Source organism: Taudactylus pleione, unplaced genomic scaffold (genome assembly GCF_031769625.1).
Source record: "Taudactylus pleione unplaced genomic scaffold, aTauple2 ptg000145l, whole genome shotgun sequence".
Taxonomy (NCBI): Eukaryota; Metazoa; Chordata; class Amphibia; order Anura; family Myobatrachidae; genus Taudactylus; species Taudactylus pleione.
In genome coordinates, this window is record NW_028284547.1 from 5,446,153 (window position 1) to 5,466,378 (window position 20,226).

General features: G+C 43.1%; 1 protein-coding gene across 2 annotated transcripts in view; it reads right to left on the reverse strand.

Moving 5' to 3' along the window:
* LOC148522652 (uncharacterized) overlaps positions 1–20,226 on the reverse strand; it is a 281,599-nt gene that overhangs the window by 132,424 nt on the left and 128,949 nt on the right. The window contains exon 9 of one of the 2 annotated variants that reach the window (XM_088473978.1): positions 15,001–15,003. The exons of the other annotated variant lie outside the window; for it this stretch is intronic. Within the exon in view, the coding sequence (XP_088330104.1) occupies positions 15,001–15,003 (3 nt within the window). The remainder of the gene's footprint in view (positions 1–15,000; positions 15,004–20,226) is intronic. 2 annotated transcript variants of the gene reach the window in all.

Sequence of the window (20,226 nt, forward strand, 5' to 3'; positions counted from 1 at the left end):
AAATATATTCTTATGTAAAATATAATTACCTTCTGTCTCTTTTTACTCCTCCATCCATCTAGCTTTCCAACCAGCAACTAAACCAGCAGCTCTTCCATCAGCAATCATTAGCCTGATACAGTCTATTTATAGTCATTCCTCCCCCATCTCTCTCCATAGTTCCCAGGATGACCAGAAGGAATTCTTACACTGAGAGGTGACATATAAACACAGCAGCTTCTCGTGTCTAGCTCATTGTCTTGTAAATGAGGTGCAAATATAACTAAAGTCAATTACTACAATAGAAAATGCTAATTACACATTTGTTGGGGTGACACCTTGCATTCAAATTACATCATAGCGACCTCTGGCCTCCTGGTATGTCACCACAGGGACCTTTTATTTATTAGTCAACTATTGTCTAGGCAGTGTTTCAAAAGAATAACCTGTTCTACATACAGTAACAGCAAGAGTGATATTAGACATTGTGATACACAGGCTTACTATGAGTTTCTTAGACATCTATAAATAATGTAGTTGATTACAATGTATGAATTTAGTTTTAAAAGGATAATTTTAATGTATATATTTTACAAATGTATCCCAACAAGTAGAATTCATTTAGAACTTAAGTAAAAGTTAGAGGTGGTAAAAATTAATTCATAATGAGTTCATCATCTTTTTTTGCTTGTTAATGCCTAAGGCCAATCACTGGTGCTATCAGAGGGTATTGGTGCAAAACTATAGTTTCATGATGTAGAAGTCATAATATGCCAAGAGCAGCTCAAAATAGCCCAGATATAGGAAAATCCATCAGTATTTTAAGAATTTAAGGTCATACAATCTGGGAAATTGCAACAACTTTGAAAGTTTCACCAAGTTAGGAGCAAAAACCATACAGTACTATGATGTAAGAGGCTCCCATGAGGATGAAGCTCAGAGGATATATTTATTATAGTTACTGCACTCAGAAATCACCTATTAATATAACCTCAGACTAGAGGCCAAATTAATGATAAACTGAGTTCAAGCAGCAGACACATCTCACCATCTGCTATTCAGAAGAGACCTAAATCAGGTTTTTATTGTAGAATTTCTGCAAATTAAAATCTACTATAGGTGATTAATAACAAGTCTCTTGCTTGGACCAATGAATACAGACTGTGGTCATCAGTCCATTTCCAAAACAAATATATCTAATTACACCTGCCATATCGTGCCACTACCAGTGGTGTAAGGGATGTTAGCTATTTTTTATTCAGTAACAAAGCAAAGAATTAAAAAATCACTCTCCCTGAGTACTTAAATAAAGAGCTAAGATTCTATATGAGATTGTCAAACACTTTGGATTTGAAATATCCTTTATCACACTTTCCCAAATATGTTTATATACTAGTAGATGTTGAGAAAGTGCTACTGCTGCTAATAGAGGTGTGATACTCCTGTTCCTTAGACTGACAAATTAGGGCCTGATTCAGCAAGGAACACAAGTGAGAGAACTCTAGGTGCGTGCCAATGTTTGCGAACTGCGCAAACAGGTTGCTGAGTATGGTAGGGGATCTCTCAGAGCACACAGGGAACTGGCAGAGACCTCCAATGTTACAAATATAATGACACAGCGCTTAAAATAACAATATGGACAATAAACAGTGATCCAGAATTCGATTATTTAATAAGAATTACACATTAAAAACTGGAAACAATCTTTTAAAAAGTAGCAGCTAGATTCAACATACAATCACACATATACCGACAATACAGCAATCAGTGAGAATCTGAACAAAGATCATATAGTAAAATCCAATGTGCAACTATCTCAATAGGGGTCTCCAAATGGGCCCGAAGTAATATCCCAAACTCCAATAGGGCTAGCTAGTGATAATTTGTGTGCCGGCAAAATCAAAAGGTCTGATAATGACCTGTATAGAAAGCTCACCCTTGAGGAGAAGTCCCGCAATAGGAGGTAGGTGATGAGTAGTGCAGACTGTGATATTCCTTATAAATCCAATGGGGAATGTTCCACAGGCAGTCACCAACTCCGATGGTGACTGATATTCACCCACCTGTAGGTGTAAGTGTGCCTTTGTATGTGCTCACCCTTGAAGAGGAGTCCCACAATGAGGAGAAAGTTATTAAATGGAGCAAACTGTGATGTTCCTTAAAAATCCAATAAAGATTGATCCACAGGCTCCAATGGTAGCTGATGCTCACACACCTGTGTGGTGTGTAGCGGTGAAGCACAAAGTGGCACACCGTATTAGAATAGGCTCCAGCCAGGTGACCGAGTATCACCTCGAGTAGGAAGTGGTCAGGCAACTTGGCGTACCAGTCTCCGGGTTCCCGCCGGGCATCCGACTCCAGCCGGGCGTCTGGCTGACATGAAGTAAATGGAGGGTCCGTGAGCAATAAGCAGGGACAGCCTGGGAAGGTACCGATGTGGGTGATAGGGTCAAATAGTTGAATCCAAGCTGATGAGGTGAGAGAGCAGCAATACCTGACGCGTTTCCCCGTGGCTCCGCCCATGGCTTCATCAGAGGTTGACGTCAGAGGTCGACAGAGGTTGACGAAGCCGTGGGCAGAGCCATGGGGAAACACGTCAGGGATTGCTGCTCTCTCACCTCATCAGCTTGGATTCAACTATTTGACCCTATCACCCACAGTGGCACCTTCCCAGGCTGTCCCTGCCTATTGCTCACGGACCCTCCATTTACTTCATGTCAGCCGGATGCCCGGCAGGAGCCCGGAGACGGTACGCCAAGTTGCCTGACCACTTCCTACTCGAGGTGATACTCGGACACTTGGCTGGAGCCTATTCTTATATGGCGTGCCACTTTGTGCTTCACCGCTACACACCATACAGGTGTGTGAGCATCAGCTACCATCGGAGCCTGTGGCCGCCTGTGGAGCAATCTTTATAGGATTTTTAAGGAACATCACAGTTTGCTCCATTTAATAACTTTCTCCTCATTGCGGGACTCCTCTTCAAGGGTGAGCACATACAAAGGCACACTTACACCTACAGGTGGGCGAATATCAGTCACCATCGGAGTTGGTGACCGCCTGTGGAACATTCCCCATTGGATTTATAAGGAATATCACAGTCTGCACTACTCATCACCTACCTCCTATTGCGGGACTTCTCCTCAAGGGTGAGCTTTCTATACAGGTCATTATCAGACCTTTTAATTTTGCTGGCACACAAATTATCACTAGCTAGCCCTATTGGAGTTTGGGATATTACATCGGGCCCATTTGGAGACCCCTATTGAGATAGTTGCACATTGGATTTTAATATATGATCTTTGTTCAGATTCTCACTGATTGTTGTATTGTCGGTATATGTGTGATTGTATGTTGAATCTAGCGGCTACTTTTTAAAAGATTGTTTCCAGTTTTTAATGTGTCATTCTTATTAAATAATCGAATTCTGGATCACTGTTTATTGTCCATATTGTTATTTTAAGCGCCGTATCATTTTATTTGTATCTCTCTCTCCTTTGAGAATACTGGGAGACCTGACACTTCTCCACACAGCTGCTAGTTTAATTTGACCCTTTGAGCGCCTTGTGAGAGTCCTTCCTTCTTTAGAGACCTCCAATGTTGACTGACAGGAAGTGCCATTTGAGGGCAGTGACAGGGTGGTGGTCGATCGAACACAGGCATCCCTTTACATACACACACCATTACAGAGGTGTGCATAAATTAATATCAGTGGCGCTTCACACTGCCAGGTGCCTCTCTGCATGCAGGAATCTCTCAAGTCCTGCGGCAGGGTCAGGTCTACCCTTAGCTTGCATGCAGGTTTGGTGGTAATCGATGTTCCCGATGTTTACATGTCAATCACAGCAAAGGTGAGCGGCTTTATGTTTTTCTGGGTGTCTGCTTTTAGTGCTGCAGTCTCAGTGCATATACATTGATTAGAATATTACCAGAGTGGATTGGTGCATGTGCCTGCTAGCTTGTGTTCCTTGCTGAATCAGGCCCTTAGACTGATGTATGATTGACAACAGGATTAAAGATAATTTATAATACAGTATAATAGGTGGTAACACAGTAATATTGGCAATGGAGGAACTTGTACCTTATAATTCAGACACTGTCTCTCAATTTTATGTAAATCAAAATTATACAATTAAATAATCTTTAAAAAAATGTTGTTTCATTTTTGGTGTGTCCCTGCTCATTCACCTATAGTACCCTGTATTTATTCCGATACTATTATATATAATATACTGGGCCTCACACAATAGACATATAATTAGTACAAATAGGATAAAATAAATAAACTCCTTCCTAATGCCTAAAAATAGCCTTCGTATCCTCATGCCCTAAACCTAACCCTCCCACCTTAGTGCCTTACCGGTAACCCTCATCTAGTGCCTAAACCTAACCCTAAGCCTCTACCCAACCCTGCTACTTACTATGGGATTATAGCAGTCAGGGTGCTGGCACTAGGATTCTGACATGTGTTATAATTCCAGCACCAATAAATAGTCTAAATGCCAGAATCCACTGTGCCAGTATGCACAATTTATCCCTTTTAAACTGAGTAAAGCATTTCATCTTAACATTAGGTATAAAAAAAATGATGCAGTGCACCAGTCACACAAAAAAAATATAACCTTTTTTAAATTTCATATAAAATTATAACATAAACATATAACCCATAAACAGGTGAAAATTTAAAATAGAAAAACATAAAATAAAATAGAAAACAAAAAAGTTATATATATTTGCAATGTTCTGAAACGTTGACATACTTACCAATGTATTGTCTTCTTTGTGTCTCCATGAGTGCCGCCTATTGCGATATATATATATATATATATATATATATACATATACACAACAAAGAAAGCAGAGAGGCGGTGCTCAGAGTCTTATCAATCACAAAGTGAACCCTATTCCAGGGAAATTTATTAGGTCAACATTTTGGGGACTGCATCCCCTTCCTCAGGACAACATCAATAACATAACATATGCATAAACTGTGTTATATAGAACCACTTACCCCAATCTCCCAATGAAAATAAATTAAATCAGGTCCCGTCGGCTGTCCACTGCCCTCCATGTCCCCCTGCTGCGGCATCTCCATCGCACCAGAAGCAATGTCATCAGACACAGCCACATAGTAACTGCAAACAAGCAAAATACAGTGAGTACCATTGTGCAACCACAAACAGCTGCCTCTCTGCAATATAAATTGCAAGTGTATAGCCATAAACACATGTCAAACAATGCAAACACAATATAATTGAAATAGATAATCTAAAAGTACTTAATCTTAAAAAACATAAAAATTACCTTAATAAATGTGCATAAAAACAGTGTATAGATCCCCTGTTCATGTATATATACTGAAAACAATTATAATGAATGTAGCCCTTAAAAAGAACATGACACCCATGTAAATATTAATCGTAGACTTACTGTCAGAATATCCCATGTAATAACGGGACATACACTTATACCAAAAATACTAAAACAAAATACTATAGCACCATCTAGTGACCAAATATAAAAATTACACCACATGCTATTGAAAAATGGCTAGAAACCTAAAAAATGGAAAACACCTTAACATTAAATCTGAAAATACAAGTATAACATAACAAGTCTAATTTTATTATAAGAAATTAATTATAAGATATTAATGAATCCAAAAGACTTGTTGAGGCCATGGCGGATATTGTATCTAGATGGTGGATCCATCTGGACTCCAACTGTAGTAATTTTTTTGCTCTGTCCCCTCCACTGACTGATAATGGAACATGATCAATTATACTGTATTTTAAAGTTGCTGGTGTGTGGCAACAGACAAAAAAATTTCTAGCAACTAGCTGCTCGCTCACACCAGTCTATAAAGCTGACCAAATGTCAGATCGCTATCAGTCCATATGAATTTTAAACTGACACTCAGTTTTACCAATGTAGTATAAACCACATTGGCTGAAAATCACATACACTACAAAGGTAGAATTACAGGTAAAAGACCACTTAATAGGGAATTTCTTGCCAGAATGGAGATCCAAAATAAACTCCCCCATACACATGTATGAACATGTAGTACAGCCTAAGCATTTATAATACCCCTTCTTACGGCAGAGGAAAGTTTTTGCCATTTGTGTGTTCTTATCATAACATGCGATGACAGTATGAACAATATCATTTTTAATAATTCTGCCTCTTCTGTAGCTGGGCTCAAGGTTGGTATCTTTAAATATTTAAGTTCAGGGATTGATGTAATAATGTGCCAAAATTCATGAGCTTTCACTTTTGTAGCCTTTCTTTTAACAGTTTATTTGTTTCCCAAAGGGAATTTATCCTTTTTTTATGGGGGGATTTTGTAGCTAAAAGGTACTCCCGTGTATGAGACAAAGCTTTTTTTTTTGCTGTCACCAATTCCTTTTCAGGATACCCTCTTCCAATAAATTTTCCCATCATTAGTTCAAGCTGTTTATTAGTCTCCTCAATATCAGTATTGCTTCTAAAAACATGCAGAAACTGCAAATAGGGTAAACCCTTGATCTCGGTGGAATGGGAATACATGTTTTGAATACACAGAGTTAATCAAGCCACACAAGTGTTAGCGTGGAATGCTTAATTAGATTATTAAATGCTCTATCTATGTGTATGTCACTTTAAGAGTGATTTTAAGAGTTACATAAGATTGAAGTTTCAGAAAAACATGTTATTCACCATACAGTCTGGAATAGAGAAGATAAAGTACTATCAAGGATGAAGACCTTGGACAGTCTGAAGATAACAAGATAGAAGATGTTGATGAACATGGCAGGTGAGGAACACAACAAGAATATGCATCATAATGTCATATGTTTGTCTTATCTATATGTCCAGTCAGTATTGGGGGGCACAAACAAGTTGTTTGTGCACATGCATAAAGCTGACTCATGGTGACTAACCTTTTCAGACCCCTATAAGTAAAGCTAGCTCTCGTACTGTTTTCCAGAGTGGTGTACGCAGTGTTATGATGTGTAACTACATCGTTGTCTGTCAGATTTGTTCTCCAACCATGGTTGTCTGTTTGTCTGCTTGCTTTATCTTGTAACGTAAGCTACTGCTGATTCCAGATACATCGAATCAAGTAGTTCAGCTCTCAAAACTACACTCACAACTGGTGACATCGGCCGGGAAACCTCAACATCTGGAAGCCACTGACAGATCATCTCTTGGGATGCCGAGGACAAACTGAAATCCAAATCCATGGTGAGTAAGTGAAAGCTATGCATTTGCATCTTCTTACTCTATTCGGTTCCTCCTTGGGATCTCTGGGAGCGTTCAGTGGGTCCGGATAAGCAGGTATTCCAAAAAGAACCCAATGTGTTTGGAATCTGCTGTTTTATGTTTGCGTGTATGCTTAAAATGTTTCTTCAAACCTATTGTCACACTTCCTCATTCAGTATCCTTACCTGTGCTGTGCAGATGGGGTTATAAGTAACTAAAAAAAAATTTGTATTGCAATAGTGCCAAGTTATGGCATTTTTCCAGTATCACCTCTCATATGCAAGATGCAATATGTGTTTACATTTTAAAGTAATGATTGGTGATATTGTATGGGGAGGTGGTGATTGGGATGTTTAACAGTAACTTGTGGAGAGTGTACATGCAATGTTTTGATGTTTAAAAAGTTTTAAATGTGACTGCTAGATATAGTTTATAAAGTATTGCTAGATCAAAGGAAACACAGTAATTAATGCTAGTTAGAAGGAACTTATAAGTGTATAGGCACTACGTAATTAATGATATGTTTGTTTAGATTTCATTGCACCAACCGTACATATTGCTGGGTAATGTTAGCCAGAACAAACACACTTACAAAATCCACAATACATATTGAAAACAGAAGACACTACTTAGGGAGAATTCTTAATAGATATACCACCAAAGCAAGGGGAAAAAGGAGCTTTAGAGGCAGAATAGCTACTCACGTAGACACTAGCTTTTTATCATATCAGCAACACCAGCTACAGTTAACCAAAGTACATTAGTGGGGGGTGGCAGACCCCGGAATAGTTGCCGTCCTTGAACTGTGCACAGTAAAGAATATATCAGATTGACACTGCGACTACCGGAGCGCAAAACCAGTATGTGTCCCGACACTGTGACTACCAGAACGCAAAAGCGGTATGTGTCCTCACCAAGAACAGCAAGTTTGTGCTCACCACAACACTAGTAGGCAACCAGACAGTTCGAAAGAACCCCTACAAGTAGGCAACTAGACGGTTCGGAAGAACCCTGCAAATCATGAAGGATAAGGAAGGTACCAAGCTTTAAGAGGAATACTGGCCATATTCCAAAGAAAGCAGGTTTTTGGCCCTGAGAGTCAGCAGCAAGTGGGGAGTGGTCGCACCGGGTGGGCTGCCTTGGCTCCGTGCTAGGTATCTGGATGAGAGACGCCTCATGCATTGCTGATCAATATCCCATGGCTGCAACCAAAAGGGTGATGTTACCCGATGGGTTGCCTCTGTTGATTTGTCCAGAATCGGTGGTCGGGATGGAAGGGTTGGCGGCACCTGTGGGGCTGCCTTGGCTCCGGGCTAAGTATCCAGACAAGAGGCGCCTCATGTGTTGCTGACCTGATTCGATCACTACACCGGTGGTCAGTTGAATTATCCAGACCACAGACACCTCATGGGTCGCAGAGCACCCTGTGTGTGTCCATGGCAAACGCCAAAGGGGGGGGGACACAGGCAGGGGGAAAGTCACAGTAGAGAATGGACTCCAAGCCCATGATGAGGGATGTCAGTTATGAGTAGACTGGCCCCGATTAAAATGTGGCAGATTTTGATCAGGGGTGCTAGTTGTTAATAGCATCAGATAAGTATGCTCCAAATACACCTTCACCATGATGCATTTATTCCACCAGCAAGACACCCAGATGTACAGCGATACATGCGTTACATAGAATTCCACCCAACATGACTGTGCACAAACTCAGTGAGGGGAAGTAAGACACAGCCTATGCAATAGGAAATTGAAATCCATGAGAAAGGATACTTAGAACAAGCATTATACACAATTAAAAGTAATAGTTGTTTTAAACAACGTAAACAGTCTTTGACAAAGGTTTTAATGTATGTTTATCTGGCAGTACTCTATATGTATAAGAAAGGTACCTCTATTAGAACGCAATTGCATAATGTTCCAATTGTAAAGCGCAACGGAATATGCTGCGCTATATAAGAAACTGTTAATAAATAAATAAATAAATAAATAAATAGACCTGCGAGCAAGTGGTAGTCTGTCTCCTCCAAATGCTGCTAAAGAAATTGACTATAAGAAGCGGCTAGCAGAAAGAGAGGGGGGGGAGTGACTAAGTCACATCAACAGCCAAGCTGTTGATATAAGATAAGAAATTCTTAAAAGTTTTTGAGGCTGTGCACATCATATTTAATACGTGAATGCACGACCACAGATAAGGAAGGTATGTCACTTTTTGCATTCTTTTATTTATAGCACAGATAATGCAGATTTATGACAGGAATGCAGAATAAGGAAAATGTTTTAATTATAGAAAATGTAAAGTACGTATAGGATTAATGTTTTATTAAAGAATGGTTGACCAAATAGAAAGTAAAAGTTTATAAAGTTAATGTTCAAGGTTTAGAAAAATTAGACATTTTTGAGCAGAAAGAAATTTATTTAGGATATATTGTACAGATGATAGCTATGGTTTGTTTAGCTGTGTGCTGCTAAAGGATGTTTCAGATGATCGCAAAGTCACGTTATGAGTTATAGCTTAGAAGCTCATTGCATTTTTTTAGGACTATTTGAATTGATAATCTGAGATATAGAGATAACAGCTACATCTGACAATATCAGAAAGCAAGAGATTGCAACCAGAGCTAATGGCAGCGTCAGAGAAAGCTCTAGCTGATATGACAGCAATAAGCACGGGCACACCAGAACCACCACAAGATGAAGTGCCTCCAATATGTCCTACCCAAGACCAATGTGTTGTTGATGAAGCAAGACACTTGGAAGGAACTCGAGAGCAACACAGACCCTGAACATTGTCCGGTATGCAAGATATAGTGGCTTTGTTTGCGCCAGACCCCCATAACAAGAATAACCAAATTATATAGGCGACGAACGACATAGAAACCACAATTGAAACAGCAAAGAAAAAAGGGAATCTCACTCCAGCAGCACCTAACATCGAGCAAAACCTAAAGCAATACCATGACAAGTCTACACAAACACCTGAAGAAGATTTCCTCATGACAGATCCGCAACGTGAAAAGAAGTGTAAGACTCGATTATTGAAAGTATGTGGACAATCATATCCAATAGAACCATAAGCAGGAACAATGGAAGTTCCCGCTGTACTTCAAGTAGTGGAAAGTATAGAAGACAGAGAGCGAGAGAAAAATAACAGACAGAGAGGAAAGACCGCAGCACAGAAAATAATAGTGCATGTGGTACAAGACAAGACAAGATGCAGAGATCCTACTGAAAACAGCAAGAGAAGGATTCCTTTAGATGCAAATAAAATGAAGGAATGGGGGCTATGTTTTTTCTGCAGAAAAAGAGGTCACATGAAAAGGGATTGTGACAAATACAAAAAATGGCAGGAAGAACAGAGAAGAACCCAAGCATAGGATGTAGGCACTCCCTTGTACCTCCCACTTTATACTGCTGACCACAATTCATCAAGACAAGGATGAAGCAAAGAGAAATGAAGCAATGACTTTACCCACTGGTCAGCAGTGTGAATGTTTAATGAAGAGCGGAGCAAAGTGAACTAGCCTATGATGAAGAGGAGGTACCAAACAATCTATTATCTAATAAAGTTTAACAGTGACTGGACTTGAAGAAAGTGAAGCGAACTTACAAGAAAGTAAGCCTGTACTAATGAAGATAGGATCTGAGCAACTACAGGTACCAATTAAGTTTTTGATTTCACCTAAATGTCCAAGTCAACCTACTGGGAGCAGAAGTAATATTCAAGTTAAGAAGTATGTATTAAGTACACTCCAGACAGAGTGATACTAACTTCAAGTTTTAAAAAAAGAAACAGGATGGACAGTTGACCGCAGCTGTATATTATTCTCAGCAGAGACCCCCACAAGCTACAGTATTACCGGAATGAAAGTCCAAAGTAAGATATGCTACAAAAGAAAAGACAATGTGGGGCTTCTAGCAGTACAGCTTGTCCAAACTTACCCTAAAGCCAAATACTCTCCCAGTATCAATAAGACAGTATCCATTGACCTGAAGAAAATGCATCATGAAAATTAAGTAAAGTTGAAAACTCAGAAGTATTTCAAGACCTTATACAGTAATTGGCCAAGAACGAACCAAGCACCTGTCCACTGTAAGATTAGCCAGGTATGAAGTAGCTTCGTTAAGCACATCTCATGTAACCATCTTAAGATGCACAAGTTTTCAATCCAGTGACTCACCTTCCTATCAATGATTCATAAGAGGGGAAATGAGCCTGTGAAATGATCCCTCAAACAGGAAAAAGTACAGATGAAGTTGAATCATGGGATAAGGAAGAAGGTACTGAGATTACAGATGAAGACAGATCATGTAATAAGGAGGAAGAAATTGTCAGAAGTTGTCAGTAAAGGTAGTAAAGAAAATATACATACTTTTTTCCCTCATCATGATTGTTTAGCTCTTATGTAAGTTAAAGTCAGGGCTCTTCATCATGTAATGGACACTCCTTTACAGAATCCTGAATGTAGATGGCTCCAGATACTATGTTAATGGGAGCATATACACAGGATATACAGACACTTCAAACTAGGGGTGAGCAGGTTAGGTTTTACTCGGATTTACTCGGATCTTTTTATTGGCTGTCGCCTATCATGTGTTTTGGATAGCCAATAAAATAAATCTGAATTTGCGGTAAAGTGGCGATAAGAACCGAGTAAATCCGAGTAAAACCGAGCCTGCACATCCCTACTTCAAACACAGACATCTTAACTTATACAGCACTACCTCCATAGTGCTCAGCACAAGAAGAAGAATTGTGTTTACTCAAGGAAGCTTGAATCTTGGCAGAAGGACAAACAGCCAAACCTCTACAGAAATTCCAGGTATGAGATCCACAAAGTTGTCCCTACCTGAAGAAACCAGAAATTATATCAAGCATGCAACTTTGATTAATCAGCTATTCATTGCCCTTGAACTAACATCAGAAAGAAGCAATTGTAAAGATACAGGCCCCTACCAAGAAACAGACACCAGAAATAAAGATCATTGCTTATGCATGTACAGCAGTAAAGAATGCAGTATTGCAAGACCCAGTATTACAATGTCTACCAACAGTTTTGTTCTCTATTAGAACCAACTCTGTAAAGACACATAAGCTTTGATACAGTACCTAAGACAGGGTGTTACTTCCCTCAGCAGTTACAGCTTAACTATGAAGATTTAACTGCTTATGTAAAAGCAATGTGTAAAGCTTTAACTAACCTCCATTGTCAAGTATTCTCTTCCATTCCAGATCCAGACTCTGATGACAGTACTCATTCATTGAGTCCAGGGGACTGGATGTATTTCAAAAGACATGTGAGAAGGGCACTTGAACCTCGATACGAAGGCCCATTTCAGGTGTTGCAGACTACACCTACTGCAGTAAAGCTGGAAGGAAGAGACACTTGGGTTCACAGCATCGCACCATAAGAAGTGAACAATGGAGATAGAGTGATCAAGCAACTTACTACATAACTAAAGAAGATGAGCAGAAGCGCTCTTGCTTGAGTGAAATAAGTGAAGATCAAGAATTCTGAATTAACCCTCAACACAAGAAGGTATAGTCCTCCTGCATTATACTCAGTGTTTGCTCCAGGTACCAATCTTGGGCGCCACGTCCTGTTCACTTGGTGCAGCAAAGCCCATATCCTGCTTGGAGGGGTCACTGGTGAATACCATCAGGTGGACTAGACTCCGCACCCCAGGAGAGGTCTCATTAACACCTGGGAGTTACATATGAGGGGGGCCTATACTCTAATCCCCGATGTCCAGATACCTGATTCCTCGATCTTTCCTCCTGGCATGATTGACCTTCAAGCAACAGTAAGAATAGTTCCTATGATAAACACCAATGATACATGCTGAATGATATTTTTCTCTATCTATATGTGGTCCTTAGGATAACATGTGGATAACATAGGCACTATAAGGTCATATGCTGGTTATTGTAGGTAACTGATATGCAGGAAACAAAAGTCATAAAGGCCAAAGAAAGATGAGGAACAACAAGAACATCAAAAGGCTCCAGAAGGAGTTACTAAAGAAACATGGACATTTCTACTGACAGATAGATCATTTGATAATAAGAGGGAAATATTAGCATGGAATGCTTAGATTATTAAATGCTCTATCTATGTGTATGTCGCTTTAAGAGTGATTTTAAGAGTTACATAAGTTTGAAGTTTCAGAAAAACATGTTGTTCACTATACAGTCTTGAATAGAGAAGATAAAATACTTGGACAGTCTGATGATAACAAGATAGAAGATGTTGACGAAGATGGCAGGCGAGGAACACAACAAGAATATGCATCATAATGTCATATGTTTGTCTTATCTATATGTCCAGTCAGTATTGGGGGGCACAAACAAGTTGTTTGTGCACATGCATAAAGCTGACTCATGGTGACTAACCTTTTCAGACCCCTATAAATAAAGCCAGCACTCGTACTGTTCCCCAGAGCGGTCTATGCAGTGTTATGATGTGTGAATATTTTCTCCTGTTCCATCAATCTCAGAACCAGCCCTGATTGCCAAAATATAGGGAACAAACAAAGTAGGGGTCACTTTACTTTACTCAACCAACACTGGGCTCTGATCTGGTTCTGGTTCTGTATATACAGTGGGAAAATTTGCATAGGGTTCCCCTATATTTTCCAGAACCACCACCAGACTTTTTCTAGTGGAGGGCTGATGCCACAGCCAGGGGAGCCCTTTCACTAGGTCCCCCAGCCAAAGCATCAAACCTGATCACCAATCAGCCCAGGCTGGGAATCCCTAGGGAATTGGGGACCTCCTGGCCCAATAAAAGGGTCCCCCTCTCCAGGGCACCCAAGGCCTGGGCTGATAGCATGGGGCTATCCCCGGCACCCCTAGGCAGTGGGTGATGGGTTGATTGTGTGAAATGACCCCCGCAAAAGCAGAACCAGCCCCAGGCTGTTAAGTGCCCATGCTAGTTGTGCTTAAATACAGGGGACAAATAACATAGGACTCCCCTGTACATAATCACAACTAGCAACAGGCTAGTCAGAACCAACCTTGGTTGCCAAAATATGGGGGACAAACAATGTAGGGGTCCCCCATACTTTGCGCAACCATCACTGAGCTCTGATTTGGAACTGGTCCTGGAAATACAGGGGATAAAAATTAGTAAAGTCCCCCTGTATTATCCAAAACCAGCACTGGACTTTTAATAGCAGGGAGCTAATGCCACAGCCAGGGGAGCTCTTTGACTTGGCCCCCCAGCCAAAGCACTAACCGTGACCACTAGTCAGTCCATGCTAGGGATCCCTGGGGAGCTGGGGACCCCCCAGTAAAATGGTCCCCCTCTCCAGGCTGCCATCTTTCACTTAAAGCTGCAGACAAGAACAATATTAAAAAAATGTGTCTCTGTTTTATTTCAATATTTCTTTTGTAGGAATAGTAAAGCTACCAGCAATCCCTTAATCCTTTGCTTGCTTGTATTTGTGGTTTTCCAAATACAAATATGTGGGGAGGCTTACTGGGACTTTAATATGCACCACACTACACTATTAACTCAGCACCCAATGCCCAGGTGTGCCAGGGATCGCCCCAGGCTATCAGCCTGGGCCTGGGGTCCCCTGAAGAGAAGTAACACTTTATTGGGGGGCCCCCAGCTCCCCATGGATCCCAGCCTGGGCTGACTAGCTGGGGACCCTGGTGAAAGGGCTCCCCTGGCTCTGGCATCAGCTCCCACTAGAAATGGTCCAGTGCTGGTTCTGGTAAATACATTGGTACCCTATGCTTTTTTTATCTTGTAATTCCAGAACCAGGACCAACTCAGAGCCCAGTGCTGGTTGCACTGAATATGGTCATTTATTCCCTGTATTCTGGCAATCAGGACTGGTTTGGATTAGCCTGTTGCTGGTTGTTCTTAATACAGGTGACACCAATGTAATTTGTCCTCCTTATTTTGCACAACCAGTTCTGGGTCACTAGAAGTCCAGTACTGGTTGCTCAGTTGGGGCAAGGGGCATGCCGTTTTTTTTTTACAAATTAAAATCTTTTTACACACATATGCATGCTTGAAGCCTGCATCTGCAACAGATGCCAGATGCCTCCCCTGGGTCCTACTGCCCACTACCTTGGCCACTAATGGCCACCACCACCACCTGCTTTCTCCCGCAAGTGTTAGCAGATGCTATTACCCACTACCTTCTCCTGGGTCCTGGCATCACAAATGCCAGCTTCCTTCCCTCTGGTCCTGGCCCCTGCTACCACCTGCAGAGGACATACTACTTGGTGCACCCAAGTGAAGCCACATTGAGTACACCTGCTAAAGGTTCCTACTGAGGCTTTGCAAGGAATTTAAACTTTCTATCTCTGTAATGGCAGATTTGTGAGGTAATAGTTTAATAACTGTAACTTTCTCAATTACTTGAACCCAAAAAGGCCCTATTCTGGAACAATAGCTACCTTATAAATCAAACCCCAAGTCTTAATTCACCCCCTAACCTAAGTTATATGTTCCCATAAATCCCCCATAGAGAACAGCAGAAAAGTGGTCCTAACTGAGAGTCAGAAAAAATGACAGTTGATAATTTTGATTACTCCCAAATCCTAATTTTTTATGTTTTTGCCCTGAAATTTAGCAAGCAGCACCTTGCCAAATTTTGACAATTCTATCTGCCAATGCCAAACTTCAGCTTGGTACCTTCTATAGCTTTTGAGGTGCAGCCCTTTAATATCGTGACCCCCTCCAGAATTTTCTATGTAGATTTTCATTGTTTTGGTTCAGTAATAATATAAGGGCACAACTTATAATACATATATTATAAGGGCACAGTCGTGCCCTTATATTAAGGCTGCATCTAAAAAATGGATTTCTCCATAGAGAATTCTAAAGGGGGGTCAGGGTGTTTAAGGAGCTACACCTCAAAAGTTATAGGAGGTACGGATCTGAAATTTGGCCAGGCTGGGTAGAACTGTCGCATGGTGCTGCATGCCAAATGTCAGGGTAAAAACATAAAAAATGAGGATTTGGGAGTAATCTAAAGCTCCAACTGTCACTTTTTTCTGACAGTCTCATTTATGAATCCTTGTATGCTATAATCTATGGGGGATTTTTTTGAATGCAAAAATCAGGGTAGGGGTGGAATTTAGACTTGGGGTTTGTTTTATTAGGTAGCTATTGTGCCCGGGTATGTGTTTTTGGGGTTCAGGTAAATTAAAAAATTACAGTTTTAAAGCTATTACCTCAAGAATGTGCCATTATAAAAATAGAACTTCTCAACTTGTTGCGCAGCCATAGTAGGTGACTCCAGCAGGTGTAGTCATAGTGGCTTCACTTGGGTGTAGCAAGATGGTCATCATTTGTGGGTGGTAGCAGCACTGGTAAAAAAACAATGGTAGTGGTGGCAGGGACATCAGCAGTGGCAGGTCTCAGATGTTGTAGGCAGCGTGGATCCTGGCCCGCTGCCAACACCTGAACAGGTGCAAGTCCTGCAGCTGCCTGGTGCACAGATGATGACGTTGTGAGCCGTGATTGGCTCATGGCTGCCATCTTTGATTTTCCTGAAGAGGACCACAGAAGCCCTGGCATCTTCGCCCCCCAGGTGAAGATGCCAGAATCCCTGGTGTGTGGGTACCCACCAGGCGAAGAAGCCAAATCCCTGGTGGGTTGGCATCTGCCAGGCAAAAATGCTGGAAGTCCAAGTGGGTGGCAGCCATGAAAAAGAGTTGACATGCTGCTGCCCACTAGGTGAAGATGTTGAAGCCCTGGTGGGTTGTCACCCACCAGATGAAGACTCCAAAGCCTTAGCAGGTTGGTGGCCACCAGCTGAAAATGTGTGAAGCTCTGCTGGGTTGGCACCCAACAGGCGAAGATACCATAAGTCCTAGTGGGTGGCAGCAATGAAAAAGAGCTGACACAGGCTGTCGCCCACTAGGTAAAGATGCCAAAGCCCTAGCAGGTTGGTACCCACCAGGCAAAGACACTGAAGCCCTAGCAGGTTGGCACCCACCAGGCAAAGATGCCATAAGTCCTAGTTGCAGGAGCCATGAAAAAGAGCTGACACAGGCTGTCGCCCACTAGGTAAAGATGCCAAAGCCCTAGCAGGTTGGTTCCCACCAGGCAAAGATGCTGAAGCCCTAGATGGTTGGCACCCACCAGGCAAAGACGCCATAAGTCCTAGTGGCAGGAGCCATGAAAAAGAGCTGACAGGCTGATGCCCACTAGGTGATGATGTTGAAGTTCTGGCGGTATGGCGCCCACCAGGTAAAGATGCCAAAGCACTGGCAGATTGGCATCCACCAGGCGAAAATGTCGAAAGTACTAGTGGGAGGCAGCCATGAAAAAGAGCTGACACAGGCTGCAGACACTAGGTGAAGACATCGAGCCCTGGCAGGTTGAGTCCAACCAGGCAAAGATGCTGAAGCACTGGCGGGTTGGTGCCCGCCTGGTGAAGACGCCATAAGTCCTTGTGGGTGGCAGCTATGAAACTCTATGAAAAAGAGCTGACACAGGATGTCGACTACTAGGTGGAGACGTCGAAGCGCTGGCGGGTTGGTGCCCTCCAGGCAAAGACAACAGAAGTCCTAGTGGGAGGCATCACCGAAAAAAAGCTATCACAGGCTGCTGCCCACTTGGTGAAGACAACGAAGCCCTTGCAGGTTGGGACCCACCAGGCAAAGACATCGTAAGTCCTAGTGGGAGCCAGCCACGAAAAAGAACTGACACAGGCTGCCACCCATTAGGTGAAGACATCGAAGCCCTCACAGGTTGGTGCCTGCCAGGCGAAGATGCTGAAGCTTTAGTGGGTTTGTGTCAGCCTGGTGAAGAAGCCAAAGCCCTGGCGGGTTGGCGCCCACCCTGTGAAGATGCCATTAGTCCTAGTGGGTGGCAGCCATGAAAAAGAGCAGACACAGGCTGCCGTCCACTAGGCGAAGACGTCAAAGACCTGGCGGGTTGGTGGCCGCCAGGTGAATATGCCGAAGCCCTGGTGAGTTGGAATCCACCAGGCAATAATGCCGAAGCCCTGGTAGGTTGGTGCCCACCAGGCGAAGAGGCCTAAGCCCTGGGGTGGTGGTGGCCACATAAAAGAGCTTAAAGGCCGCTGTCCCCCAGGTGAATACCTGTAAAATAAAATATTGCATATTAAAGAGCCAAAGCCCTGGCAGGTTGGCATCTGCCAGACAAAAATGCCAGAAGTCCTAGTTGAGGTAGCCATGAAAAAGAGCTGACAGAGACTGCCACCCAGTAGATGAAGACATCAAAGCCCTGGTGGATTGGTGCCCACCAGGTATAGATGCCGAATACCTGGCAGATTGGCGCCTACCAGGTGAAGACACCATAAGTCCTAGTGGGCAGGAGCCATGAAAAAGAGCTGACACAGGCTGTTACCCACTAGGTGAAGATGTTAAAGCTCTGGCGATTCGGCGCCCGCCAGGTGAAGACGCCAAAGCTCTAGTGGGTTGGCATCCACCAGGCGAAAAAGCCGGAAGTCCTAGTGGGAGGCAGCCATGAAAAAGAGCTTACACAGGTTGACGCCCACTAGGTGAAGACATCAAACCCTGGTGGGTTGGCTCCTGCCAGGTGAAGATGCCAAAGCCCTGGCGGGTTGGAGCCATTCAGACAGAAACACCAGAAGTCCTAGTGGGAGGCATCACTGAAAAAGAGCTATCACAGGCTGATGCCCACTAGGCGAAGAGACTGAAGCTCTGGCAGGTTGGTGCCCAAATGGGGAAGACGCCGGAAGTCCTAGTGGGAGGCAGCCACAAAAGAAAGCTGACACAGGCTGCCACTCACTAGGTGAAGACATCGAAGCCCTGGCAGGTTGGTGCCTGCCAGGCGAAGATGCTGAAGCCCTAACTGGTTTGTGCCCGGAAGGCAAAGAGGCCAAATCCCTGGTGGGTTGGCACCCTCCGTGCGAAGATGCCATAAGACCTATTGGGTGGCAGTTTTGAAAAAGAGCTAACACAGGCTGCCGCCCTCTAGGTGAAGACTTCAAAGCCCTGGCAGGTTGGCTCCCACCAGGCAAAGACGCAACAGCCCTAGCAGGTTTGTGCCTCCCAGGTAAAGACGCTGAAGTCCTCGCAGGTTGGCACCCTCCAGGCGAAGACACTAGAAATCCTAGTGGGAGGCAGCCATGAAAAAGAGCTATCACAGGATGTCGCCCACTAGGTGAAGACATCAAAGCCCTGGGGGGTTGGTGCCCATCATGTGAAGACACCAGAAGTTCAAGTGGGAGGCAGCACCGAAAAAGAGCTATCATAGGCTGCCACCCAATAGGTGAAGACACCAAAGCCCTGGCAGGTTGGCAACCACCAAGCAAAGATGCCGGAAGTCCTAGTAGGCGGCTGCCATGAAAAATAGCTGAAACTGGTTGCCGCCCACAAGGTGAAGACATCAAAGACCTGGCGGTAGGTGCCCGCCAGGTGAATACGCCGAAGATCTGGTGGGTTGGCATCCACCAGGCGAAGATGCCAAAGCCCTGGCAAGTTGGTGCCTGCCGGGCAAAGTCCCTGAAGCCCTGGTAGGTTGGCGCCCACTAGGTGAAGAGGCCTAAGCCCTGTGGTGGTGGAGCCAAATAAAAGAGCTTAAAGGCTGCCGTCCCCCAGGTGAAGACCTGTAAAATAAAATATTGCAATATTAAAGTGTGTTGTGTTGTTTTATATATTTTTTACAGGTGCATTACAGGTGGCTGTGGGCCCTAAAGCCCAGCATGCTGGTACTTGTGGTTTTTCAAGTTCCAGTATGCAGGGAGGCATGCTGGGACCTGTAGTTCACCTGCAGAAGAAAATATTCTTTAAAATGCACCACATCACACAATCAACCTGGCACCCACCACCCAGGGGTGCTGGGGATAGCCTCGGGCTATCAGCCTAGGCCTGGGGTGCACTGAGGATGGGGACCCATTTATTGGATGGGTCAATAGCTCCTCATGGATTCCCAGCCTGGAATGACTAGTGGTCAGGACTGATTCTGTGGCTGGGGGGCCCAGTGAAAGGGCTCCCCAGGCTGTGGCATCAGCCCCCCATCAGAAATAGTCCACTGCTGGTCC